The sequence below is a fragment of the Schistocerca piceifrons genome, chromosome 4 (assembly GCF_021461385.2).
Source record: "Schistocerca piceifrons isolate TAMUIC-IGC-003096 chromosome 4, iqSchPice1.1, whole genome shotgun sequence".
Lineage (NCBI taxonomy): Eukaryota > Metazoa > Arthropoda > Insecta > Orthoptera > Acrididae > Schistocerca > Schistocerca piceifrons.
Genome location: NC_060141.1, coordinates 558,152,356 through 558,180,000, shown reverse-complemented (window position 1 = coordinate 558,180,000; position 27,645 = coordinate 558,152,356). Strand labels below are relative to the sequence as shown.

The window sequence follows — 27,645 nt, the reverse complement described above, 5'->3', positions numbered from 1 at the left end:
GTGTGTAACAAGCACACGAGAAACTATCTCCTAGCTGTCACTTCGGACTGCATCATCTGCACGGTAACTAAGTTTTTATATACAGTATGGCATAGCAAAAATGTAAAGAAAATTTGAAATAAACAGAAAAAAAATCAAGGAAACTTAAAAAAGTTTAGTTGATGCTGGAACATGAATTCTACAATTTCATTAGGGATCACTTTTAAAAATTGCATCACCACCCTTTTCACCATACACATTTAGTACTCTAATTCTGAAGAATTTGCACAGCACAGCACAACACAATGTGTTCTTGTAGATGTTGGCAACTTACATGCAACCTGAGTCTTGAGCTAGGCAAGGTCTGATGGTTTAATCTGGTGTACAACACTCTTCAGATGTCCCCAACAAAAGCACTCACAGACTGAGATGTCTGGACATCAGAGCAGCTAAGCGATGTCAGCATTCCTTGGAATTATGTGATCCCCAGATATTTCACAGCAACCAATGTGTGTGGTGGCTCCATCTTGTTGAAACCGAGTGTATTGAATGTCAAGATTTGGAAGAGAAGGGAGCTGTTAAAAATGCCTGTATCATATTGACATAATGTTGGGGTATCACTCTGACAGCAGAGCCTTCATCTTCAAAGAAGTAACAGCCTATCACTCCACGATATGACACTGCAAACCATGCAGAAACTTGCGCAGCTGACAATAGTGAAGTGTGACAGGATTTGTCTGAACCCAGTAATGCATGTTCTGTTTATTCATGTATCCACTTAGGTGAAAAATGGACTTCATCTGACATCCAGAAGTTTTCAATGAAGTTAGCATCTTCGCTGATTCTAATCGATAGGTTTCCACAACATTGTATTTGCAACATAGAATCATTAAGTTTTAGTTCTTGAACAATATGAACCTCGTAAGGATGGAATTAAGGCTATGGAGTATTCTTCGCATGCTCCAGCGCCCGAGCCCCAATGACGAGGCAATTTTTTGCTCAAAACAACCAGAACTCCTTACCACTGCAGCTTACACATCATCAATGTTTTCTGGGATATATAAAATGATACACACATATACTAGGCTCTATTGTATTTTCAAAGCCAAACCAATACCTTCAAATTCATAAACTCATGTTTTGATTGTGTGTGAAGAAGGAACGTAATGGCAGGGCGGGATTCTGTAATGGTGCTGAAACACACTTTCGTGCAGCTGTCACACTGTCACCGTGCCGGTAATAGGCACTCACAGTGAATGCGTGCTCTGCACCACTCCTCCGCAACTATACGCCTGTTAGTACTTAACAATATGGTGTTTTCCCCCCACTTATTTCACATCTGTAGGGCTGCTAACATCAACTTCATACATCCCTCTTTCTTTGTGTCAATCTATATTTACACCTTTCTACATTGATATGAGTGTAAAAAATGTAAATATTGAAACTGAGATAAAATTATCAAACTTAGAAACTGAGAAACTCTTGAAAAATGATTCAGAACTAGATGACCTTCTAAACTAAAATGGTGAATTTCTGGCAGACACCAAGAGAGTGAAAATGTGCTGCAGATACAATATATTATGAAGAAACTAAGGCACAAGTTTCAATTAGCATGGTTTGTTGTTCAAAGAGGCAAGATACTCTTGTTGGCCACACAACATTGGCTTGTGTGCTCCTAAGCACTTAAAATTTTTCACACTGCACTGAATTTTATAATTTGGAATAATTTCAGAGTAAAACATATTACATATAAACTGAGTGTTTAGTAATGTCTGATGAATGATTTCAATTCAACTGTCAACCATTCAAAACATCTGTGAAAACAATATCATTAGAATTATATCTACAATTCTCATATCAGTGAATGGAAAACCCATGATGGAATAACAATATGAAAAGCATACATTGCTACTCACTACATAGAGGTGGTGTTGAATGGCCGACAGACAAAATGAAAAAGACTGCTAGATATTATTCAGCTTTCAGACTAAGCCTAATCGGGCCTTAGAGCTCAGAGACGACAGTGGCAGCATGCATGTGTAAGTTGTGAAGAGTTCAGCTGCCTACATGTGATGAAGGACTTACTCTGATTTCTGAATAATATTTAGCAATCTTTTTCACTGTGCCTGTCTGCCACTCAATGCTTCCACCACAAGGTGAGTAGCAATCCATCCTTTTAAAATTGTTGTTATTCTCTTACAAAAACAATATGAAATGGATGGATTGCTGCTCGCCACATGAAGGGGGAACTGAGTGGCAGAAAGAAACATTGAAAAAAGATTGCCAGAAATTATCAGCTACTGGACAGAGCCCTTCATCAGAGGTAGACAAAGCAAAGGTCCAACTGTGACTGTGTCTGAGGTGAACAGCAGTCTTGGCAAAGTTGGGTTTGGGTACACAAGAGGTATGGGACAAGGAGGGGGGAGATATGGCAGGGTAGGGTGGGAAAACATGCTAGTGTTGCCTGTAGGAGTATGCAGCAACACGGCAGGGACAGAACAGTGAGCTACTAGGTGGAGCATGGGGGGGGGGGGGGGCTGTGCTGGGGTGGATATGAGAATTGGGGAGGGGGGGGGGGGGGGAGTGCGAAGGTGGAGAAGAGAGAAATGAATAGGACTATGCTGGTACTTTGGTGTATTGAAGGCATGTGTAGTGCTGGAGTGGAAATGAAAGTCATGACTAACAAAATTTGAGACCAACGTGATTGTGGGAATGAAAGGCATGTTGCAGGGAGAGTTCCCATTTGTGCAATTCAGAAAAGATGTTGTTGATGGGATGAATCTAGATGGCACAGACTGTGAAGCAGTTGTTGATGTCAAGCACATGATGATGGGTGGAATGCTCAGCAACTGGGTGGCCACAGTTTGACAGTGGTCATTGTGTGGACAAACAGCTTTTTAGTGCCTGCAATACACTCATGAATAGAAACATGAACAACTGAGTTTGTTTCTTTTGTTCCAGATTTTGATCAGAGAAATTGTCATCAGACAGTTGACAGAGGACTATTTTTGTGATTAAAGAAACTAATTCTAGCTCGCTGGTAGTCATGTCAATGTCAGTGGACAGAGCTAAAACAGTAGATCACATGACTGCTTTCACAGATGGTGCTACATTTGATGAAAAGGAGAGGCATGTGACAGGACTGTGAGGATAGATGGGACAGGTCTTACATCTAAGTCTATTCCAGACATGTGAGCTGTAGGGCAATGGGTTGCTGGGAGCAGGGGTGGAACAGACACGGACACAGATATTGCACAGGTTGGGTGGGCAGCAGAATACTGCTGAGGAAGAAATAGGGAGGATATTTACTCATTTCAGAGCATGATGATTGGTAGTCAAAAGTCTTGCAGAGAATGTGGTTCAGTTGTTCCTGTCCTGGGTGGTGCTGAGTAGCAAGGGGAATGGTCCTTGATGGCTGTTGAGTAGGTATGTAGGGAATAGTAGGTGACTGGTGGGTCAAGACACGTGAAATCTGTTTCTGGACAAGGTGGAGAGGGTAATTTCAGTCTTTGAAGGCCTCAGCAAGGCTCTTTGCATATTTGGAGAGCAGCTGATTGTCACTATGCATGTAACAACCATGGGTGGTTAGGCTATATCGAAGGAACTTCTTGGTATGGAAAAGATGGCAGCTGTCGAAGTGGTGGCACTGTTGGTAATTGGTGGGTTTGATGTGGGCAGAGGTTTTGATGTAGTCATCCCTGAGTTGAAAGTCAACACTGAGGAAGGTGGCTTGACGGACTGAGGAACCAAGTAAAATCAAAGGAGAAGAAGGTGTTGAGGTTCTCGAGGAACGTGGCTAGTGTCTCCTCACTCTTGGTACAGATTGTGGAAATCTCATCAATGAATAAGAAGTTGGTGAGGAGTTTGGGATTTTGGGCACCTAGGATGGATTCCTGTAGATCAGGATGGTGCCATGGGGATGCTTCTTATTGCTGCGCTATAGATTCTTCTTCTTCTTCTTCTTCTTTAAGAAGGTGGCAGCCTCAAAGAAGAAGTAATTGTGGGTGGAATGTAGTAGATTACAGAGGCCAGGAAGGAGGCTGTAGACTTGAAGTGAGTTGGGCGCTGGGAAAATTAGTGTTCAATAGCCAGAAATCCATGGGCATCGGGGATGTTAGTGTAGAGGAATGTGGCATCGAGAGTAACTAGCAGGAACATGAACTGTAGATAATATGTAGTGTATATAGCTAATGTATCCCTCCCCTCCTCATGTCGAATCTGTACCTCCCCCCCAACCTCCCAACTGAGATCACTGCTCACCTCAAAGGCAGTCAGGCCTTTATGCTTGGAGACAGTAGCCACTGTTGTGAGTTGCTTATGTGTTTGTGTGTTTTTCCTACATCTGACAATGGACTTAGTCCATCAGCTGATAATTTCTAGCAGTCTGTTTTTCTATGTGCCAGTTTGCTACTCAATGTCTCCTCAGTGTAGGTAAGAATATATCCATTTCAAACAATGGAAACTCCAGGTTGAAATATCAAACATGTAAGGAGAGAGAGATTGCTACTTACGATAAAGATGACAAGTTAAGCTGCAGACAGGCACAATTAAAAGACAATCACACATTAGCTTTTGGTCACAGCCTTTGTCAGAAAAAGAAACACACACCATTCAATCACACACGTAAGCACATCTCATGCACACATGACCACCAACTCTGGCAGGTTTTCTTTCTTTTTCTGACAAAGGCTATGGCTGAAATGTAATGCAAGTGACTTAATTCTGCCTGCCTGCAATTTAAAGTGTCATCTTTGTGGTAAGTAGCAAGCTATGTTTTCAATACATCCATTTAATATTGTTGTTATTCAAGATCAGATTTTCTATTGCTTGATTCTTACACAGGGTGGTCAGAAAAAGCCTGGAAAGCTTGAAAGACTGTTCATAAAAAAATAAATGTTCATAAAAAAACTGATATGTTATGCCATTTCAGAGTTAATTAGCACTGAAGTTACCCAACTGAAGCATTGCGCATGCAAATTCAAGTGGTCAGCCAGATACAATTAATGTCAGTTGCTCTCACAATATAGATGATAGCACATGAGACTGCTCATCCTTTAGCTTGGGTTCGAACCTTACTACCGTCTAATGCCTAATTTTTGTACCCACTCTCTCGATCAGGTTTAGGAAAACAAATGAGGAACACATTTGACAATACCATCTCTGGCAGATTGCTTGAATTTCCATGAGCAATTGTTTGATTTGCTAACTTCAATGCTAATTAACTTGGAAACAAGGCACCATATCGAATTTTCTTCTTAACATTTACTTCTCAACACAACATACTCTGCAACACTCTTACAAGGTTTTCAGACTGTTTCTGACCACACTATATACAGATTTTTTTATAAGCAAATACCTATTCTCTTTTCAAATCCAGTATTGGAAGTCAAATGGATGATTATGCTGACGATAGGTTATGAATGTGATGTTTCATACTTCAAATCGAGCACCAGTCAAATTTGATTGAAATTTAATGAAAAACAAAAGACTTAAACCATGGTAAATTGACACCAATTCTTGTGGCCCTGAAGTTTTTTATACTTGTCATTTCATATGTAAAATATTAGAGTTATATGAATAATCCACATATATTTTTCCAAAATTTAAGGATGAAACACTGGGATGTATGGATTAATTGTAATACAGTTGGTACTATTCCACCTCTAACAACAGATCCTCCTGTAGTGTTGTTGCGGCCTCAGTCTGAGATGTGTCACTGAAGTGAAGTATTAGCCACGTGTTAACTTGTTAATTACAGCCATAAGTTCTTTTTATCGTTCATATACCGCTAAATAATAATAATGATGATAATAATAATAATAATAATAATAATAATAATAATAATGTTGTTGTTGTTGTTGTTGTTGTGGTCTTCAGTCCTGAGACTGGTTTGATGTAGCTCTCCTACAAATAAAAATAAAAATAAAAATAATAATAATAAACTTAAAATTACTGAAGAAGAAGAAGAGAACGTAAACACTGCAGTGTGACGAAAGCACAATATGTGCGAAGGTTGTACTCACGAGTAGTGAAAAAAAAACAGAGAAATAAACTAATCACCAAGTGTTTCATGGCCAAAAAGCAAATCATCCAGACATTGAAAAATGGCTCTTAAATTATGCAGTTAAGAAGCAACAATATGGGTGCACGGTGACTAGTGAAATGTGCCACCTTGAAGCACCGGCTTTAGCCAAAGCCTTTAGCCTCACTGGTTTCAAAACTAGCCAGGGCTGGCTATCAAGGTTTTTCAGTCAAAACAGATTAGGCTTCCAGAGAAAAACTACCATCGCTCACTGGTTTCACCGTGATTACGAGTTTACACCACTACGTAATAAATTTGTGCCGCAAACATTCCTATATATTATTGCAAATTGGTAACACAGATCAAGCGCAAGTCTATTTTGAGATGCCACTTGACAACACCATGAACAGAAAATGGGAATCCAGCATCATGATATGAACAGGCAACAATGAGAAGCAAATTTGTACAGTGGAGGACAAAAATTACCACTTTTTATGGTAGTTTTCTGAAAATATCACTAAAAGGCATGTTGGTGAGAGTGAGTCTGAAAGGATGGATGGACAATAACTTTGTGGTTGACTGGGTGACTCATGCTTGGCTATGTTGCCTTGGTGCGTTAATGATTTTTTTTGAATAATTTTCCTTCTAAATATCACATAAAGTGGTAACTTGCACCAATCATGGTACATCTTTGCTTCTCGCTGCGACTAGTTCATATCATTAAGCTGGATATTCCCCTTTCCAGTTCATGGTGTTGTCGAGCAGCATCTCAAAACAGCCTGCCAATTGATCTACCTTACCAATTTTCAATAATGTACAGGAATGTTCGTAACACAAATTATCATGTAGTGATGAATATTTACTACTTTATCCTTGCAACATGATGGTCCTGGGCAGCTCCCGAAGACTTACAACTAAGAAAGTGCAAGACAAGTTACAAAATGGGAAAATTGACTTGTTCATTATCCGTGGAGGCCTAACATCCATCCTGCAAACATTAGACATGAGTATTAATAGGCCATTCAAAGCTGCAATTAAACAGTGCTAAACACAATGGATGGCTGATGAAAACCACAAGTTCATGTTGAGTGCAAAAATCAAGAGGCTGGATTTAACACAGATTTGCGAGCGAAACGTTCGTGGGGCTCCATTCCACTACAACTGGTAGAAAAATCCTTTAAAAATGTTGTATCACATGTTCACTGGACAGAACCGAGGACGATGTTCTATGGGAAGATGGCAATGACAACAATGATTCTTCCGCTAGTGATGATGATGAAAGTGATAATGAATAGAATCATTATTTTAGAATCTTTTTTTTTTTGTAAATAAAACACTAATTAAAGCCAAAATTCCTTTTTCTTCCCCCTAAAACTAGGGTACTCAGATTATTCAATGTTGCTGATTATTCACGTATATATGGTATATTCACATTCAGTCGCATTCAATAAAATGCAAATCTTCCTTTAACTTCACTATTTATTGATGTTCATTAACTTTAACCATAGAAAAGAAGTCAAATATACACTAATAGTAAACGGTATTGAAAGTATACTTTTCATGTGCACTGAAACAATTCCAAGCGTAATGCATCTTAATTATTTCGCACACAGAGCTATCCAAAGGGCCTACTACAGTAGGAAGACTTTTCATTTTTGTTTAGATGTGTTTTAGATACACTCATGTTAAGAAAAAAACAGAACACCTTGAACAACTAGAGATAGGATGTTCATACTCACTGGACACAGACATTAATATGTTCAGCAGAGTGATTAGCATTTCAGTCACCTTGGTTCAGCACAAGTCCTGTTGCCTAGTAGGCACAGGGTCCACCATGGGCCCTGATAACTAGTTCCATGTGTGATGCCATCGATGTAAATAATATGTGAACTGGCGTCCTGGGGAAAAGCCATATAAGCTGCATTTACCTTGTTCCAGAGTTCATCTGTGGTGGCTGGCATTGGGTCATTTTGCTGCACCCATTGTTTCACCATATCCCACACATTTTTGATTGGTGGCAAGTCTGGTGGTCTGGTGGGCCAGGAAAAAGGATCACATCCTGTGACATCAAGAAGACAGGTATTCGTGCAGCAACATGTGGTCGTGCATTGTCTTGTTGAAAAATGGCATCTGGGGTTGTGATGCAGAAAGGGTATAGCTACAGGTTACAGGATGTCATTCACGTAGGTCACCCTGGTCACAGTGCCCTGGATACACACCAACTGTGATTTGTGGTTGTACCCTATAGCATCCCACACCATGAGGCCTTGAGCTGGCGCTGTATGTCTTGGGCGACTGCAGTCATTGTGATGCCACTGCCCCTTTCTGCAGCAAACCAAACTGCGGCTATCATTTTCAAACAAACAGAACCCAGATTCATCCTAAAACACTATCTGACACCATTCTTGCCACTGTTCCATGATGTCCCATACACCATTGCCATCTAGCATGTTTCTGCACATTCAGCAAAGGTAGGCAGAGAAGTAATGTGCACGTAATCCTTTCCACAATGAATGGTGACAGACAGTCACCCCTGACACTGTACGATGTGTTCCACTGTTGTGGCAGTGCTAAGGAGGATGCATATCTGTGCTACAATGCAATTATGATGAGGTGTCTGCCTTCTCCGGGGGTGGTCTGGGTTGTGCAACCTGACCCATCTTGTCACATTCTATGGTCTTCCATGAACCATTCTGCATGCATTCATTGCACTGTCGAAACCCTTTGTCACACATGAGCAGCATTTTCCCAGATGGATGCATCACATTCTCCCATGCAAATGATGCATCCTCAGTCAAACTCACTGATCTGATGGTATGGTTCGCGCAAATGTCTGCGAGACATCCTGCACATCTGCTCAAGTCACACTGATCCATTACCTTCGGTTTATAAGGACAATGACATCTTACCAGTAGGTGGTGTCGCGCCACGACATCAATGCTGACCTTGAACCCGTGGGCCGACAAGGTTCATGTGCTAATCATTTTTGCAGAACATACTAATGTACGTGTCCTGTGAATATGAATGTCTTATCTCTAATTGTTCAAGGTGTTCTATTTTTTTCTGAACATGAGTGTCTTTTGTGACCACTAACGTAAACACTAAAAAATAAGCCAACCATGCAACAACAACTTGTATCCAATTTTGAAGGTGCAGTGCATATTCCAACATACATATTTCAGGAATAAGTGAATTGACACACTGTTCACGTTACTTTCTCTATGCCACGGCTGACAATACTTAATTGCAAATAAAACATGTCAGAAATATGAGAGATAATAAAAATTTTGGTTTCTGTCAAAATACATTACACATAAATATCTTTTACACAAAGAATTTAAATATGACCTGATCATGAGAAGGTTGCAATTCAAGAAGATCCGATGACTGAACATCACAAGGAAAGTCTGTGTCTGGCTGAAGTTTTCGTAGTAAATGGCCTTTTAATGATCCTGGTGAATCACATTTGGCCATTGGTGAAATCTTCACTGACATATTCTGAGCCCATGTCAAAATCCAGCTCATTTGGCAGTCACAGTGTAACGGATTGTCCGAGATGTCCCTGAATCCAATGAAAAAAAATCATACTTTCCTCACACATATTGAATTTTAACACTAACAACTCTTTTTTAAAATAAGTTCTGACAATAAATATTTATAACTATTTAAAATATATTTTGCAAGTAAATCGGTCAAATCTGTAGATTTTTTTTAGTTTCTAGACACTTCACAACAGCTCTGAAATATTACTGTGTTCTGTAGTATTCCTTACAGTGTATTTGAATAAATGAAGTTGTAATGAGTAAACACTAATTTCTGGGAAAAATTCGAAACTGCAAAATTCGAGTTACAATATTTGAACCACACTAGTCTTAAATTTTATTGGCAGATAGGCATATAAACTGTTTGTCTACAACAGTTAAGTAAACATTAATAAACTAAAGAAACAAGAGCCTGAACCTGCCAAACACATACAAATGGACTTTTTTACTTACAACTGCTTTAAGGCAAATAAGTTATCAAATGTCCCCTCACGTATCCTCATTAGGCGGTTCTGATTAAGTTTCCTGAAAAAGAAAACATCAAGTTAAAGAAAGCAATGCATGATTCTCAAAAAGAATAAAACTTTACGCTAGTAAATCAAACTTGCCTAACAACACATGCTGATGTTTTCCATTACTACTTCCTTTTCATGCACTTTCAAAAAAAATCAGTACAGCATGCAAATTTCATAAATCTTTAATGGATACAAAATCATCCCACACCATTCAAACATACTTAAATTGTTCATATCCACTTACAACTTCTCTAAATTTTCAAGTCCGTCAAAAACAGTGTAGTCAATTCTCCCTAGTCTGTTTGCAGACAAATCTCTGAAAAAGAGGAAAACATATTATGGAAAGATATCGAAGTAGTTTACACAAGGAAGCCAGCAGTATTTCTACTTCCCCCACCCTGCTTTTTCCAGTCTGCAGGCAGTGATCACAGTTCTCTAACGACCCAATAATCTCTAAATTACCCACAAATGCTATGTCAGTATTCTTCATTTATGATTAGTTTTGATATTAAATGATCATCAGATCAACACAGTATTATATAGTGAGCAAGGGCAGTTTACTGACATCAGACATGCAAGCGGAACACAAGAGCCCACTGTATCAGCATCATGGCTCCATAAATACTTGAGTTCACTAATATGACATACAAACAAGTCGCTTGTAAGTCTGATCTCAACAAATGGCCTTCCATGCTGTACTTAAAATACTAACTAATCTGATGATGATGATGATCTATAATTGAAACTATTGTCCAATCTCATCTCAACTTTCATTTCTGTTGTAAAATACTGGCATTCTGAGCTCAAAGATAATATGGTATATTGAACAGACTGAATTCCTCCACGTCAACCAGCTTTGATCCTAAAAACACTGATTTTATGAAACCCAACTTGCTCTTTTCTCACATGATAAACTGAAAGCCATGGGTCAAGACAATTAGGTGGGTGCAATATTTCTTGACTTCCGAAAAGCATTAGATTCAATACCTCACCAACAACAAAAGTACGATTAACTTGGATATCAAAGAAAATTTGTGAGATGATTTCTTGGTGGGGAGGATATAAACACATCAAAAAAGTTTTGCATCACCTTGGTTCCGAGAGTTCCAGAACCTGTACTGAAAATTGGAACAGAGATCAATATAAACATCATTTCCGCCCTTTTTATTGCACCTGAAAACGACACATTGCATGCTGTACCACCATACAGCGATACCTTCAGAGGTGATGGTCCAGATTGCTGTACACACCAGTACTTCTATCATCCAGTAGCACATCTTCTTGCACTGATGCATGCTTGTATTCATCATGGCATACTATCCACAAGTTCATCAAGGCACTGTTGGTCCAGATTGTCCCACGGCAATTCGGCGTAGAAACCTCTGAGTGGTTGGTGGGTCACGTTGTCCATAAACAATCCTTTTCAGTCATTCCCAGGCATGTTCGATAGGGTTCATGTCTATAAAAGCATGCTGGCCACTATAGTCGAGCAATGACGTTATCCTGAAGGAAATCATTCACAAATTGTGCATGATGGGGTCGCAAATTGTCGTCCATGAAGACGAATGCCTCACCAATATGCTGCCGATATGGTTGCACTATTGGTCTGATGGCATTCATGCATCGTACAGCTATTACGGTGCTTTCCATGACCACCAGTGGTGTACGTCGGCCACCCATAATGCCACCCCAAAACAGCAGGGAACCCCCACCTTGTAGCACTCGCTGGACAGTGTGTCTAAGCTGTTCAGCCTGACCGGGTTGCCTCCAAACAAGTCTCTGACGATCGTCTAGCCAGACAAGGCGTATGTGACACTCATCGGTGAAGAGAACGTGATGCCAACCCTGAGCGATCCATTTGGCATATGTTGTTGGGCTCATCTGTACCGCTCTGCATGGTGTCGTGGTTACAAATGTGGACATCGTCATGGATGTCGGGAGTGAAGTTGTACATCATGCAGCCTATTTCACACAGTTTGAGTCGTAACATGACGTCCTGTGGCTGCACAAAAAATATTATTCAACATGGCGGCGTTGCTGCCACGGTTTCTCCGAGCCATAATCCGTAGGAAGCGGTCATCCACCACAGTAGTAGCCCTTGGGTGGCCTGAGCGATGCATGTCATCGACAGTTCCTGTCTCCTGTATATCCTCCATGTCCCAACAACATTGCTTTGGTTCACTCCAAGACACCTACACACTTACCTTGTTGAGAGCCCTTCCTGGCACAAAGTAACAATGCAGGTGCGATCGAACCATGATATTGACCATCTAGGCATGGTTGAACTACAGACAACATGAGCCTTGTACCTCCTTCCTGGTGGAATGACTGGAACTGATCAGCTGTCGGACCCCCTCCGTCTAAGAGGTGCTGCTCATGCATGGTTGTTTACATCTTCGGGCAGGTTTAGTGACATTTCTGAACAGTCAAAGGGACTGTGTTCAAATGGTTCAAATGGCTCTGAGCACTATGGGACTTAACATCTGTGGTCATCAGTCCCCTAGAACTTAGAACTACTTAAACCTAACTAACCTAAGGACATCACACACATCCATGCCCGAGGCAGGAATCGAACCTGCGACCGTAGCAGTCACGTGGTTCCAGACTGAAGTGCCTAGAACCGCACGGCCACACCGGCCGGCAAAGGGACTGTGTCTGTGATACAATATCTACAGTCAACATCTGTCTTCAGGAGTTCTGGGAACTGGGATGATGCAAAACTTTTTTTGATGTGTTTAGTAATGGACAGTCATCAACAGAAGTACCTTCACAAGTGCCCCAAGGAAGTGTGTTGCGATCCTCAATTTGCATGTTGTACATTAATGACCTTCTGGGCAATATTAACATTAACATGATACTTTTTGAAGGCGATGCAGTGATCTATAATCAAACACTGTCTGAAAGATTCTACACCAATATGAAATCAGATCCTTACAACAATTCAAAGTGAGGCGAAATCAAACAATGGAAACTTGATGTTGGAATATCAACAATAAAAGAAAAATAGATAAATTGCTACTCCCATTAAAGTGACACATTGAGTTGCAGACAAGTACAACGAAAAGACGCTTAGACATTAGCTTTTGGGCAAAGCCTTATTCAGGGAAGGAAATATACACATATTCATGCACACAAGCAAGCCCAACTTACACACACATCGCCATCTCCAGCAGCTTGAACCAGAATGCAACTGCCATGTAGAATGGAAGTAGTAATCTGGAATGGGCAGAGAATGGATAGCAGGGTACGGGTGGGGGCTGTCTGACGAAGTGTGCAGGGACTAGATTGCCAACATGCACAATGTCAGAAAGCTGTGGGGCAGGGAGAAGGGGGGAGAGGAGGGGGGAGGGGGAAACAGGGAGGGCAAAAGGAGGCGAGTGAGGAAGGGGAAAGACATGCAAGTGCACTGGTAGCAGCAAAAAAGGAGAGGAGTGAAGAAGGAAAAAGATGGGTGAGTGTGCTGGTAGAGGACAGCATGCAAAGAGGGTGAGTGGACAAGAACAGTGATAAGACAGAGAGGTTGGAAGTTGTGGGTATATGAGGTTACCACAGCCTGAGAATGCGATAATTCAAGAACTGAGAATGTGTTGTGAGGCTGTTGAAGAAGGTGCAAGCATATGGAAACTGATTCAGAGATATGTGAGTGGCTTGTAGACTTCTTAAGTTATTGGTCCCAATATGTTGTCTTTGATGGCAAGTGTTCATGAGAGATGAGGGTATCGTCAGGTGTGCCCCAGGGAAGTGTGACAGGACCACTAATATTCTCTGTATACATAAATGACTTGGGAGACAGGGCAGGCAACAATCTATGGCTGTTTGCTGATGATGCAGAGGTGTACAGTAAGGTGTCGAAGTTGAGTGACTGTAGGAGGATACAAGGTGACTTAGACAAAATTTCTAGTTGGTGTGATGAATGTCAGCTAGCTCTAAGTGTCGAGAAATGTATGTTAATGCAGATGAGTAGGAGAAACAAACTCATTATGTTCAGATACCGTATTAGTAGTGTCCTGCTTGAAACCATCACATCATTTAAATACCTGCACGTAACGTTGCACAGCGATATCAAATGGAACGAGCAGTGAGGATCATGGTAGGAAAGGCAAATGGTCAACTTTGGTTTATTGGGTGAATTCTGGGAAAGTGTGGTTCATCTTTAAAGGAGATGGCATACAGGACGGTAGTGCAGCCCATTCTTGAGTACTGCCCAAGTGTTCGGGACCCATACCAGGTTGGATTAAAGGAAGACATCGAAGCAACTCAGAGGCGAGCTGCTAGATTTGTTACTGGTAGCTTCGAACAACATCCAAGTGTTATGGAGATGCTTCAGGAACTCAAATGGGAATCTCTGGAAGAAAGACAACATTCTTTTCAAGGAACACTATTGAGAAAATTTGAAGAACCAGCATTTGAAGCTGACTGCAGAATGATTTATGCCTCCACCATATACTGCATGTAAGGACCATGAAGATAAGATATGAGAAATTAGGGCTCATACAGAGGCATATAGACAATCATTTTTCCCCTCATGCCATTAGCAAGTGGAACAGGAATGGAAATGACTAGTAGGGGTACGGCATACCCTCTGCCATGCACCGTTAGGTAAATTTTGGTGTATCAATGTAGAAGCAGAAATGGTGCAGGAGGATCTGTCTGTGGACTAGGTCGTCCCTGGGTGGCCAGGCTGTATGGAATGGATGTTTTGGAGTGGAAGGGATGACAGCTGTCGAAATGCAGGTACTGTTGGTGGTTAATGGGTTTAATGTGGACAGAGGTATGAATAGAACCATCAGGCAGCAGCAGGTAAACATCCAGGAAGGTGGCACACTGGGTTGAGGAGGACCAGGTGAAGAAAATAGGAGAGAAGGTTGTTGGATGTGAGGTCTGCCAGTTATGCAAAACACCGTTTTTTCTCAGTACTCAAACATGTTTCGGCACCACTGTGCCATCATCAGTAGGTTTTCATTTTTATTTATTCTGCAATGTGAACATATTTGTTAAATGATTATAAAATTATGTGCATCTTTAGTTCAAACAACAGAATGTTTCTTTTTGTAAATACCTCTACATTTGATATGCATGTTCACATTGCAGAATAAATAAAAAAGAAAACCCACTGATGATGACACAGTGGTGCTGAAACATGTTTGGGTACTGAGAAAAAACGGTGTTTTGCGTAACTGTCGGACCTTACATCCAACAATTTTAACTGCGTACGCAGCCAATACGAAGAGCTGCAAATCAAAATGAGGAGCGAAGGTGTTGAGGTTGTGAAGGAATGAGGGCAGGGTGTCTTTGCCCAAGTCCAGATCATTAAGATATCACCAAGAACCTGAGCCACACTATGGGTTTGGCATTTTGTGAGGCTAGGGAGGTCTCCTCTAGATGATCCATAAACATGCTGGCATAGGAGAGTGTCATGCGAGTGTCCACGGCTGTGTTCTGCATTTCTATGTGTACCTTCCCTTCCAACCTGAAGTAGTTGTGTTAGGGTAAAGTTAATAAGGTGTATAAGGAATAAGGTAGAGTGTTTGGAGTCTAAAGGACGTCGGGAAAGGTAGTGTTCAATAGTGGTCAGATCATCGGTATGAGAGATGTTTGTTTATTGGGAAGTGGCATCAACAGTGATGAGTAGGGATCCAGGAAATAAAGGGGTGGGGATGGTAGATACTCGGCAAAGAAAGTGCTTGGTATCTTTGACATGGGAGGCTAGATCACAGACAATTGGTTGGAAGTGTTTGTCAATGGTGGCTGGCACAATAACCAGCTACAATGGGGCATACAGGGTTGTTGTGTTTGTGGATTTTGGGGAGCATGCGAAAGGTGGGTGGGGGATGTCATAGGAGTGATGGGGGAAATGGATTCAGGGGACGTGTTCTGGGAAGGGATTGAAGGTTATGTTGGACTTCTGGGATGGCGTCATTCTGGAAAGTTTATAAGAGGTGGTGTCAGATAATTGGCAGAGGTATTCTGCCAGGCAGTCACTGTGACTCATACCAACAGTGGTGGAATCTTAATATGCAGGTAGGATGATTAGGTCAGGATTTGTTTTGAGGTTTCTTCTGCTGAAAGGTTGGTGTTCTGAGGGAGTGACCTGGGGAAGGATGGCGAGATCAAGTTGGAGGCAAGGTATTCCTGGAAAGTGACAAAAAGGTGGTTAGGTGAGGGGATCACGGTTGGATGATGGTATGAACTGGTAGAGACAGGGTCCAATGTTGAAATTAAGTTGGCTTTGGTTGGAGAGACTGGTGGCAAAGAAGTGTCTCCACTGCAGGGATCGGTATAAGGATAGTAGTTAGGTGTAGGGCTAAAGAGGAGGCATTTGGATAGGCTGAAACATCTGTGAGGAACAGGGTGGTGGAAAGGATACCAACAGTGTTATGGGAATGTTTTAGCTCTGGATTTGATCGAGTTTTTGGGGATGTGGCAAGCTGTAAATGTCAGATAGGCAGGGCCTGGGTGCTATGAGGGTTTGACAAGGAGGATAGTGGTGCTCTGAGGCAGCTGTAGGACATCAGCAGATTGGATAACTTACAGAGGTGGTGGCTGGAATGTTCCTCCAAGTGCTGGAGAACAAAAGATTCAACTTAAGAGAACGTAGCAGGGATTGCAGAAGAGCAGTAACTTATGGAGGCAGCACATGTGGTTCTGTGATGCCTATACCATGGAGATGTGCTTTAGCAGTAGCAGTTTTGTAAGGACTGGTGGAATCTGAAAAGGTGAAGGTCACTGTGAAAGGAGGCGTGGGATCCAGAGAAGGTAAGTTTTATAGTTAGGCCATTGGAGGGAGTCTACGATTTAAGCAGGATTCATGAAACAGGATGTGGGACTGGGTTTTAGACATTGAAAGGGATACTTTTCTGAGCAGATGCAGAAAGATGAAGCAAGGGTCCACTCTGGCAGGGATGGCATAGGGGCAACAGGAATGATGTGGAAATGGGACAATGAAGCTGTTACATGGTTGTGAGGGTACATGTACAACAGAAAACACAAATAAAAATATCTAAAGACTTACAAAAATACACACAGATACATAAAAATACACACAAATATGTGAAAATATGCACAAATAAGTAAATAAACACAAAATGAGGTGAAATTATGTAAAAATATGCACAAATACATAAAAGTAGTTCAGAAATGTGGGAGAAAAGAAATGGATGAGGTATGTAAATATGCCAAAACGGCCTTGCTGTGCTGGTACTGCGAACGGCTGAAAGCAAGGGGAAACTACAGCCGTAATTTTTCCCGAGGGCATGCAGCTTTACTGTATGATTACAAGATGATGGCGTCCTCTTGGGTAAAATATTCTGGAGGTAAAATAGTCCCCCATTCGGATCTCCGGGCGGGGACTACTCTAGAGGATCTCGTTATCAGGAGAAAGAAAACTGGCGTTCTACAGATCGGAGCGTGGAATGTCAGATCCCTTAATCGGGCAGGTAGGTTAGAAAATTTAAAAAGGGAAATGGATAGGTTGAAGTTAGATATAGTGGGAATTAGTGAAGTTCGGTGGCAGGAGGAACAAGACTTCTGGTCAGGCGACTACAGGGTTATAAACACAAAATCAAATAGGGGTAATGCAGGAGTAGGTTTAATAATGAATAGGAAAATAGGAATGCAGGTAAGCTACTACAAACAGCATAGTGAACGCATTATTGTGGCCAAGATAGATACGAAGCCCACACCTACTACAGTAGTACAAGTTTATATGCCAACTAGCTCTGCAGATGACGAAGAAATTGAAGAAATGTATGATGAAATAACAGAAATTATTCAGATTGTGAAGGGAGACGAAAATTTAATAGTCATGGGTGACTGGAATTCGAGTGTAGGAAAAGGGAGAGAAGGAAACATAGTAGGTGAATATGGATTGGGGATAAGAAATGAAAGAGGAAGCCGCCTGGTAGAATTTTGCACAGAGCACAACATAATCATAACTAACACTTGGTTTAAGAATCATGAAAGAAGGTTGTATACATGGAAGAACCCTGGAGATACTAAAAGGTATCAGATAGATTATATAATGGTAAGACAGAGATTTAGGAACCAGGTTTTAAATTGTAAGACATTTCCAGGGGCAGATGTGGACTCTGACCACAATCTATTGGTTATGACCTGTAGATTAAAACTGAAGAAACTGCAAAAAGGTGGGAATTTAAGGAGATGGGACCTGGATAAACTAAAAGAACCAGAGGTTGTACAGAGATTCAGGGAGAGCATAAGGGAGCAATTGACAGGAATGGGGGAAATAAATACAGTAGAAGAAGAATGGGTAGCTTTGAGGGATGAAGTAGTGAAGGCAGCAGAGGATCAAGTAGGTAAAAAGATGAGGGCTCGTAGAAATCCTTGGGTAACAGAAGAAATATTGAATTTAATTGATGAAAGGAGAAAATATAAAAATGCAGTACATGAAGCAGGCAAAAAGGAATACAAACGTCTCAAAAATGAGATCGACAGGAAGTGCAAAATGGCTAAGTGGGGATGGCTAGAGGACAGATGTAAGGATGTAGAGGCTTATCTCACTAGGGGTAAGATAGATACTGCCTACAGGAAAATTAAAGAGACCTTTGGAGAAAAGAGAACCACTTGTATGAATATCAAGAGCTCAAATGGAAACCCAGTTCTAAACAAAGAAGGGAAAGCAGAAAGGTGGAAGGAGTATATAGAGGGTCTATACAAGGGCAATGTACTTGAGGACAATATTATGGAAATGGAAGAGGATGTAGATGAAGATGAAATGGGAGATATGATACTGCGTGAAGAGTTTGACAGAGCACTGAAAGACCTGAGTCGAAACAAGGCCCCCGGAGTAGACAATATTCCATTGGAACTACTGACGGCCTTGGGAGAGCCAGTCCTGACAAAACTCTACCATCTGGTCAGCAAGATGTATGAAATAGGCGAAATACCCTCAGACTTCAAGAAGAATATAATAATTCCAATCCCAAAGAAAGCAGGTGTTGACAGATGTGAAAATTACCGAACTATCAGTTTAATAAGTCACAGCTGCAAAATCCTAACACGAATTCTTTACAGACGAATGGAAAAACTAGTAGAAGCCAACCTTGGGGAAGATCAGTTTGGATTCTGTAGAAACACTGGAACACGTGAGGCAATACTGACCTTACGACTTATCTTAGAAGAAAGATTAAGGAAAGGCAAACCTACGTTTCTAGCATTTGTAGACTTAGAGAAAGCTTTTGACAATGTTGACTGGAATACTCTCTTTCAAATTCTAAAGGTGGCAGGGGTAAAATACAGGGAGCGAAAGGCTATTTACAATTTGTACAGAAACCAGATGGCAGTTATAAGAGTCGAGGGACATGAAAGGGAAGCAGTGGTTGGGAAGGGAGTAAGACAGGGTTGTAGCCTCTCCCCGATGTTGTTCAATCTGTATATTGAGCAAGCAGTAAAGGAAACAAAAGAAAAATTCGGAGTAGGTATTAAAATTCATGGAGAAGAAATAGAAACTTTGAGGTTCGCCGATGACATTGCAATTCTGTCAGAGACAGCAAAGGACTTGGAAGAGCAGTTGAATGGAATGGACAGTGTCTTGAAAGGAGGATATAAGATGAACATCAACAAAAGCAAAACAAGGATAATGGAATGTAGTCTAATTAAGTCGGGTGATGCTGAGGGAATTAGATTAGGAAATGAGGCACTTAAAGTAGTAAAGGAGTTTTGATATTTGGGGAGCAAAATAACTGATGATGGTCGAAGTAGAGAGGATATAAAATGTAGTCTGGCAATGGCAAGGAAAGAGTTTCTGAAGAAGAGAAATTTGTTAACATCCAGTATTGATTTAAGTGTCAGGAAGTCATTTCTGAAAGTATTCGTATGGAGTGTAGCCATGTATGGAAGTGAAACATGGACGATAAATAGTTTGGACAAGAAGAGAATAGAAGCTTTCGAAATGTGGTGCTACAGAAGAATGCAATCTGGGGGTGGGGCTGGGGGACAGCAGGGTATAGGAAGGAGAGAAGAGCACTGTCAGAGCATGCAGGGTCTAAATTGCCAACTGGCACAGAATCAGAAGGCTGAAGGCTATGAGGAAGGGAGGTGGGGAGAAGAGAGGAGCTATGGGGAGCAAAAAAAGGAGAGGAGCGAGGATGGGGAAAGATGGGCACATGCATTAGTACAGGGTGGCACATAAAGAGGATGAGAGGATGAGAGGACGAGAATAAGGAGAAGGCGATAGGACAGGGTGCAGGGTGTGAGTACAGTAGGTTACTGAAGGTTGAGGTCAGGATAATTTTGAGAGTGGAGAGTCTGTTGTAAGGATAACTCCCAACTGCAGAGTTCGGGAGAGCTGGTGGTGGAGGAAAGGTCCAGATGGCTCAGGTAGAGAAGCAGACAATGAAATCAAGTATGTTACACTGACCAGTCAGAACATTATACTACCGACCCACTATCGATATAAACATGTCCAGGCAATAGCAGCATCACCTGGTGAGGAATGACTGCTAGTCAAGACACATGTGGTGCATGTACTATCAGTGAGCATGCTGTCTGTGTGTAGAACGAAGAAGGTGTGCAACCTATCTGAGTTTGACTGAAGGCAGATTGTGATGCCCCAGAGGCTCGGTATGAGCACTTCAAAAACTGTACGACTTGTCAGATGTTCAAGGAGTGCTATGGTGAGTGTTTCCAACACATGGCAAAATGAAGGTGAAACCATATCCAGATGTCACGGGGTTTGGTGGCTAACCTTCATTACGATGTCAGATGTTGTAGGCTGGGCATTGATTGATATATTAATTGAGAGAGGTTATGGGAACTTAACGGTGAGGTCGTCAATCAGATGATTCCAAAGTGACCCATAAAAAAGAGAGGGTCAGCTAAACGTGGATGGATCCTGTCAGAGGAGTCACACTATAAAACGAGGAAGTTGAAACACACATAGTAGAAGGCATAAAAGAGTAGACCAAATCTCAGAACTGGAAAAAAGCACAGAGAGATTTGACGTAGATCTGCATATCCACAGCTGGAATCATGAAAGATGTGGGGTAAGTATCTGTTTATCTAGCCAAACGGTCAGTCAGTTCATTACCTGGGATACCCACATGACTTGGGACCCATAGAAATACAACTGAGCACACAGCATGGCCAAGGGCAGAGAGAAGGTCATGGATAGCAAAGACCAAAGGATGATAAGACTAGCATTGGTTGATTGTCTGCAAAGCTGTTTGCTGAGTCGGTACATATTAAAACACTGTGGAGGGACACCTGAGTAACAAAATGGAGGGCTCTGTTAATGACTAGCAGCACACATGATCCTGGCAGTAAATGGAGTTTTAAGCCAGTAGGAGACATGAAAGCCTATCCCACTTTATCTATCATCTTAGAACCATCAATACAGAAGTCGTAGCACTCTGGAGCTCTGGCAGGATGGGACGTACAAGATGCCAGAAGACTATAGGGGCAACAGATACCTTTGGACCTTGGAACAGGTTGGTCCTCATCCTTGGTCTAGGCAACATCCAAGGTGGGCAAGGGGGTGGGGGAGGAAATACATGGGGTGCATTCCAGTGGATGGAGATGGAGATCTCAACAGAGGGAAGTGAGATGCATTCCAACTGGCAATCCCATCACTGAGCCATAAATCTGACTACAGTAATCTAGTCTGCACAAGAGCACAGCATGGTAAAGATGGAGAAGAGTAGCACAGTCTGCACCCCAAGATGTGTGGGCCAGGAGGCTGAGAACAGGAAGTTTCCACACGCATGTAGTCTTCAGGTGGCAAATATGGGGCAGCCATGTTAGCTTTTTGTCAAAAATAAGGCCCAAGACATGGGACTGTACTACAACACTAGGAGCTAGTCACTTAAATAAAGTTCTGTATCAGGATGCACTGTGGGTCGATGGCAAAAATGCATAACCTGAATTTTGGAGGGAGGAAACTGGAAACCATGGGCGAGAGCCAATGCAGAGGCCTGTTGGATAGCACCTTGGAACCAGCACTCAGCAGATGCTACCGAGATGCACCAGAAGCAAAGATCATCGACATACAATGCCGGGATAACCAGAAGCCCAGCAAAGGTTGCATGCCCATTCATGGCTATGAGGAAGAGTGTGACACTTAACACAGAACCCAGTGGGACACTGTTCTCCTGAATTCGAGAGGGGCTGAGTGAAGTGTGAACTTGAATCCCAAAGAGCCAGAGGGATAATAACTCACAGACAAAAATTGGAAGCCCCTGTAATGGAGGGTAACTGAAATGAGATGGTGCCAAGCTATGGCATATGCCTTATGTAGATCAAAGAAGCCCACAAGTTGCCGGTGGTTAGTAAAAGCCTGTATGACTGCAGTTTCCAACCTGAGTAAATGATCAGTTGGAGATGGTCCTTCCCTGAAGCCACATTGATATGAGGACAAAAGGGCCCAAGATTCGAGTACCCAACACAATCAGAAGCTAACCACCCTCTCAAGCAGTTTACAAAGTATGTTCATCAGGCTAATCAGGTGGTAGCTGTCAAGAGATGTTAGGTTCTTCCTGTGCTTAAGTATGGGGATAACTGTACTGTCTCACCATTGTGAGGGGAAGGCACCTGTGAGCCAAATGGGGTTGAAGACCCTGAGTAGACATTGCATCTGCATAATGTCCAAGTGTTGGATCATCTGGTTGTGGATGGAATCTGGGCCTGGGGCCATGTCAAGTGAAGAGGTAAGAGCCTGCATGAAGTCCCATTCAGTGAATTATTCATTATTGGGTTCAGCTTGGTGAGAGTTGAAACAGAGGCAGGTCTGTTCAATTCAGCATTTCTGTCACAGAAACGTAGCAGGATAGGAAGAGGATGCCAATGCTTTCGCAAAATGTGTCGCAAGATGCTCTGCAACGACCAATGGAGCAGAACACAGAGCACCTTGAAGGACAAGGGCCTGGACAGCTGACTGTCACTTGTAGCCCAGAAGGCTACAGAGCTTGTACCAAACCTGCGATAAAGAGGCACATGTCCCCAGGGAGGAAATACAGCACTCCCAGCATTCCTTTTTACTTTGTTTCATAAGGTAACAAGCCTTTGCACGGAAACACTTAAAAGCGAGGAGGTTGGTCTGTGAAGGGTGTCGTTTAAACTACTGCAGCGCCCATCGGCAGTCCCGGACAGCAACTGCCACGTTCTTGGTCCACCATGGCATCAGTCGACAACGAGGGAGGCCTTTGGATAGGGGGACAGCAGTGCCAGCAGCATGAAGCATAGTGGCAGAGATGCCATGCATGACCTCATCAATGCAACTCGAGAGAGAGGTGTCAAAGTGCACAGCAGATGTATATAAAGGCCAATTGGTCCTGCGGAATTTCCAACGTGGGGGCCTGGTTCAAACGGCTCTGAGCACTATGGGACTTAACTTCTGAGGTCATCAGTCCCCTAGAACTTAGAACTACTTAAACGTAAGGATATCACACACATCCATGCCCAAGGCAGGATTCGAACCTGCAACTGTAGCAGTCGTGCTGTTCCAGACTGTAGCGCCTAGAACCGCTCGGCCACTCCGGCCGTCGTGGGGGCCTGTCTGCCTGGCAGCGGCAGGGGAATGACAGACCAGAAAGTGGTCACTGTCACAAAGATCATCATGGGCTGCCCAACGTAGGGAAGTCACAAGAGCAGGGGAGGAGGTCGTGAGCGGCACTGAATTGGGTAGGGGAACCATCATTGAGAAGACACAAATCACAGTTTGTAATAAGCTGGTCAATTACAAGAACCTTACCTGTCGAAGTGGCACTCCCCCACAAAGGGGGGTGTGCATTGAAATCCCCATGGGGGAGATACAGAGGCAGGAGTTGCTGTATTAAGGTGGACACTTCAACATAACGAAGTGGCTCACTTGGAAGAAGGTGACTGCTGGAGTCTTTTGCACTCTAACTACTATGGCTTCCAGGTTGGTATGAATAGGGATCCAGTCACTAATGACATCAGTGTGAACCAAAGTGCACACCCCTCCAGACACTAACCCGGCGCCAGCACGGTTCCGACAGAATGCCCAACAACCATGAAACATTGGACAGTGGTCATCACAGAAGTGCATTTCTTGAAGAGCTAGACAGAACACAGAACAGGAGAAAACAAGGCGTTGTAGTAGGTGACAATAATACCTGTTGCAATTCCACTGGATTATCATGTGTTGAGAGTCCAGATTAGATGTAAAGAAGCCAAGAGGAGGTCATTCCACTCGGTCAGTGATCATCACCAACAAGGATGGGGTGACATCCATAAAAACTGTGTCTGCTTTGGGATGAGGAGGAGGGGGCAAAGCCCCCTGGGAAGTTGGGGAAGTCTTATGATTTGACTTGTGCTGCTTCTTCTCTCTTCCGAGGGAGGTGGAGGTGCTATCAGTAAGGGAACAGGTGGCAGTGATGTCAGGATCGGAGGGAGAGTGAGTGGCTTTGGGGCCCTTGGAGTGTGGGTCTCTCACCTGATCCGAGGTTGCAAGCCTCCTATTCTGAGAAGGACAGGGAGGGGTGTTCCGACAGGGAACCTCATCCCTAGCAGGAGCCAGAGAAGAGGATGTCTTCCTGGCCGAGGAGAAGGAGCGGTCCCTGGAGGGGAAGGGATGGGAGCCACCGAGGGTAAGGAAAGGGAAGGTGGGTAGGATGGATGGCCAAGGAGCAGGAGGAGTGGTCCCTGGAGAGGAAGGGATGGGGGCCACCGAGGATGTAGAAACAGAAGACGGGCAGGATGGCAGTAAGTGGGAGGGGTGAGGAGGGGAAGACGTAACTGAGGCAAACATGGAGGAGAGATTTACAGGGTGAAGTCTGTCAAACTTTGGCTGGGCCTCAAAGTGGCTGAGATAGTCCAGGATATGATTTCTTGAATTCTTTTTTCCTTCATGTACACTGGACACTCTGGTGAGTGGGGAGAATGTAGACCAGAGCAGTTTACACAATTAGGCGGTGAGGTGCAAGGACTTCTCACATGAGGAGCATGGCCAAGTCACCACAGATGGGAGTGGCATCATATCACGAGGACATGTGGCCGAACTTGAGGCAACGGAAGCAACGCATGGGAGGTGGAATGTACTGTTTCACATCGCATCTGTACACCATTACCTTGACCTTCTCGGGCAGCGTATTCCTCCCAAATGCCAGGATAAAAGTGCCAGTCTCTAAACCGTGGTCCTTAGTGCCTCTCTAGCCATTCTGGACGAAATGAACACCATGTTGTTCCAGATTAACCCTCAGTTCATGATCAGACTGGAGGAGAATGCTCCTATGGAAAACTACACAATGTGTCATATTGAGTGACTTGTGAGAAGCAATAGTCAAGGGGGTGTCTCCGAAACAGGAGCTCACCTTTTGGGCACCACGTAGCCACAGCAATAGTCACCTGGCATGACAGTCATTGCTAGGAGTTCTGATGCCCTAAAAAGATGGGCAATCACTCTTAGGCAGGCAGTAGTAGCTGACTGAGACAGACACAGCAACAGGGAAGTAACCGCTTTTGTGACATTTACGAATTCCTAACCAGGAGCGAATTTTATTATATAATCTGTGAGCTTTAATAGTTTAGTTTCTTGAGTTTCTGTGTGTAAATTTAATATCTAATAGCCACTGTTCTCGCGTTTTCATTGGCGTCGCCAAGGAAACCGATTTTGTGGCATATTACAAGTTCCTAATCAGGGGCGAATTGTTTAGTTTCACCTGAGCACTTCGGTAGTTAGGTTTTTGAATATCTGCGTATTATTAGACACAGATCCTGCGTTTTTGTCAGGGTCAACAGTAGAGTTGCGCAGCGCGTACTGATAGTCCGTTTATCTGCACGGTTTAGTTTTCCACGGTCTTTAGTATGGACAGGGACTTCGATTGTTGTGTGCAGATGCGAGCCAAGTTGATGACACTTCGCTCTCAGCTTCAGGCTGTGATGGCTTCAGTTACACAGCTTGAGGCTGCAGTGGGTGGGCATCACTGTTGTGGGCTGGCCGTGGAGATCCAACGGACGTCCAGCACGTCCGAGTCCTCTGATCGATCCTCACCGGTGGCCAACCCAGTTACTGATCGCACTTAGGCTGATCCCCCACATGTGGTCGAGTGGGAGGTCGCCCCGGGGCAAAGCAGGCGGCGAAAGACTTCTCAGGCGGCTGCACAAAAGGCCTCCCCAGTTTGTCTGACAAGCAGGTTCCCGGTGCTGTCTGTGGCTGACAAAGTCGCTGAGCCCAATGCTCTCACCTGTCCTGTTTCAGAGGAAACCACTCAGCCTACAAGATCCGGGCAATGAAAGACGGTGGGATTATTGGCAGTTTGGAGCTCCAATGTTAGGCGCATTAGGGGGGCCCTTAGAGACTTGGCTAACAAGAAGGGAAAGAAAACCATTGTGCACTCCTTGTGCATACTGGGTGGATCACTCCAGATGTGGAATGGTTTCTCCCAGATGACATAAAGAGCACAGGGTGCAGCCAACTGCAGGTGGTTATTCACGTCGGTACCAATGATGTGTGTCACTTTGCATCAGAAGAGATTCTCTTTGGATTCGAGCAGCTAACAGAAGTGGTAAAGGCTGCCAGTCTTGCTTGCAAGATGAAACCAGAGCTGATCATTTGCAGCATAGTTGACAGGACCGATTGTGGACCTCTGGTACGGAGCCGAGTGGAGGGTCTGAATCAGAGGCTCAGACGGTTCTGTGACCATGTAGGCTGCAGATTCCTCAACTTGCGCCAAACTGTGGTTGGGCTTCGGGTTCCGCTGAATAGGTCAGGTGTCCACTATCCACAGGAGGCGGCTACACAGGTAGCAGGGGCTGTGTGGCATGGACTGGGCGGTTTTTTTAAGGTTAGAGGGTCTCAGAAAAACACAAGAAGGGCTTCAGTCTCAAAGGGTGCAGGCTGAACACAGGAACCATTGGTATAACAGTTGTAAATTGTCATGGCTGTGTTGGGAAAGTACCAGAGCTCCAAGCACTCTGATGCTCAAATTGTTATAGGCACTGAATGCTGGTTAAAGCCTGATATAAGCTCAGCCAAAATTTTTGTGAAGAACTAAACGGTGTTCCGAAAGGATAGGCTAAACACAGTTTACGGTGCCGTGTTTGTTTCTGTCAGAAGTAGTTTAACTTGTCACGAAATTGAAGTAGATACTGTGGTGTCACCGCCAGACACCACACTTGCTAGGTGGTAGCCTTTAAATTGGTCGCGGTCCGTTAGTATACGTCGGATCCGCGTGTCGCCACTATCAGTCATTGCAGACCGAGCGCCGCCACACGGCAGGTCTAGTCTAGAGAGACTCCCTAGCACTCACCCAGTTGTACAGCCGACTTTGCTAGTGATGGTTCACTGTCTACATACGCTCTCATTTGCAGAGACTACAGTTTACCATAGCCTTCAGCTACGTCATTTGCTACGACCTAGCAAGGCACCATATTCAGTTACTATAAGTACTATCTTCAAGAATGTATTCTGAACAGATAATATTGTGACTCATGTACCATCAAGAGCGACGTTCATCATTAATGGATTAAAGTAAAGTATCAAACTAATTACGTCCGCTTTCTGAATTCTAATTCCTTGTCATGTCCCAGACCTCACGTCAGTATAGTTCTTCCCTCCTCAGGCCAGCCTGCATGAGCTAAAATGCTTGCATTTTGGCCTCCACTCGTAACA

At 43.2% G+C, this 27,645-nt stretch overlaps 1 protein-coding gene across 3 annotated transcripts in view; it reads right to left on the bottom strand.

Annotated features, from left to right (window-relative positions):
* The window catches only part of LOC124796455 (adhesion G protein-coupled receptor A3), a 197,044-nt gene that overhangs the window by 109,332 nt on the left and 60,067 nt on the right, over window positions 1-27,645 (bottom strand). The window contains exons 4-6 of one of the 3 annotated variants that reach the window (XM_047260676.1): window positions 10,303-10,374; window positions 9,997-10,068; window positions 9,350-9,563 (exon numbers count right to left, since the gene is read on the bottom strand). In XM_047260676.1, coding sequence (XP_047116632.1) covers window positions 9,350-9,563; window positions 9,997-10,068; window positions 10,303-10,374 — 358 coding nt within the window. Of the gene's footprint in view, window positions 1-9,349; window positions 9,564-9,996; window positions 10,069-10,151; window positions 10,254-10,302; window positions 10,375-27,645 lie in introns of those variants that run through there. The other 2 variants (XM_047260678.1, XM_047260677.1) reach the window with 2 other exon arrangements.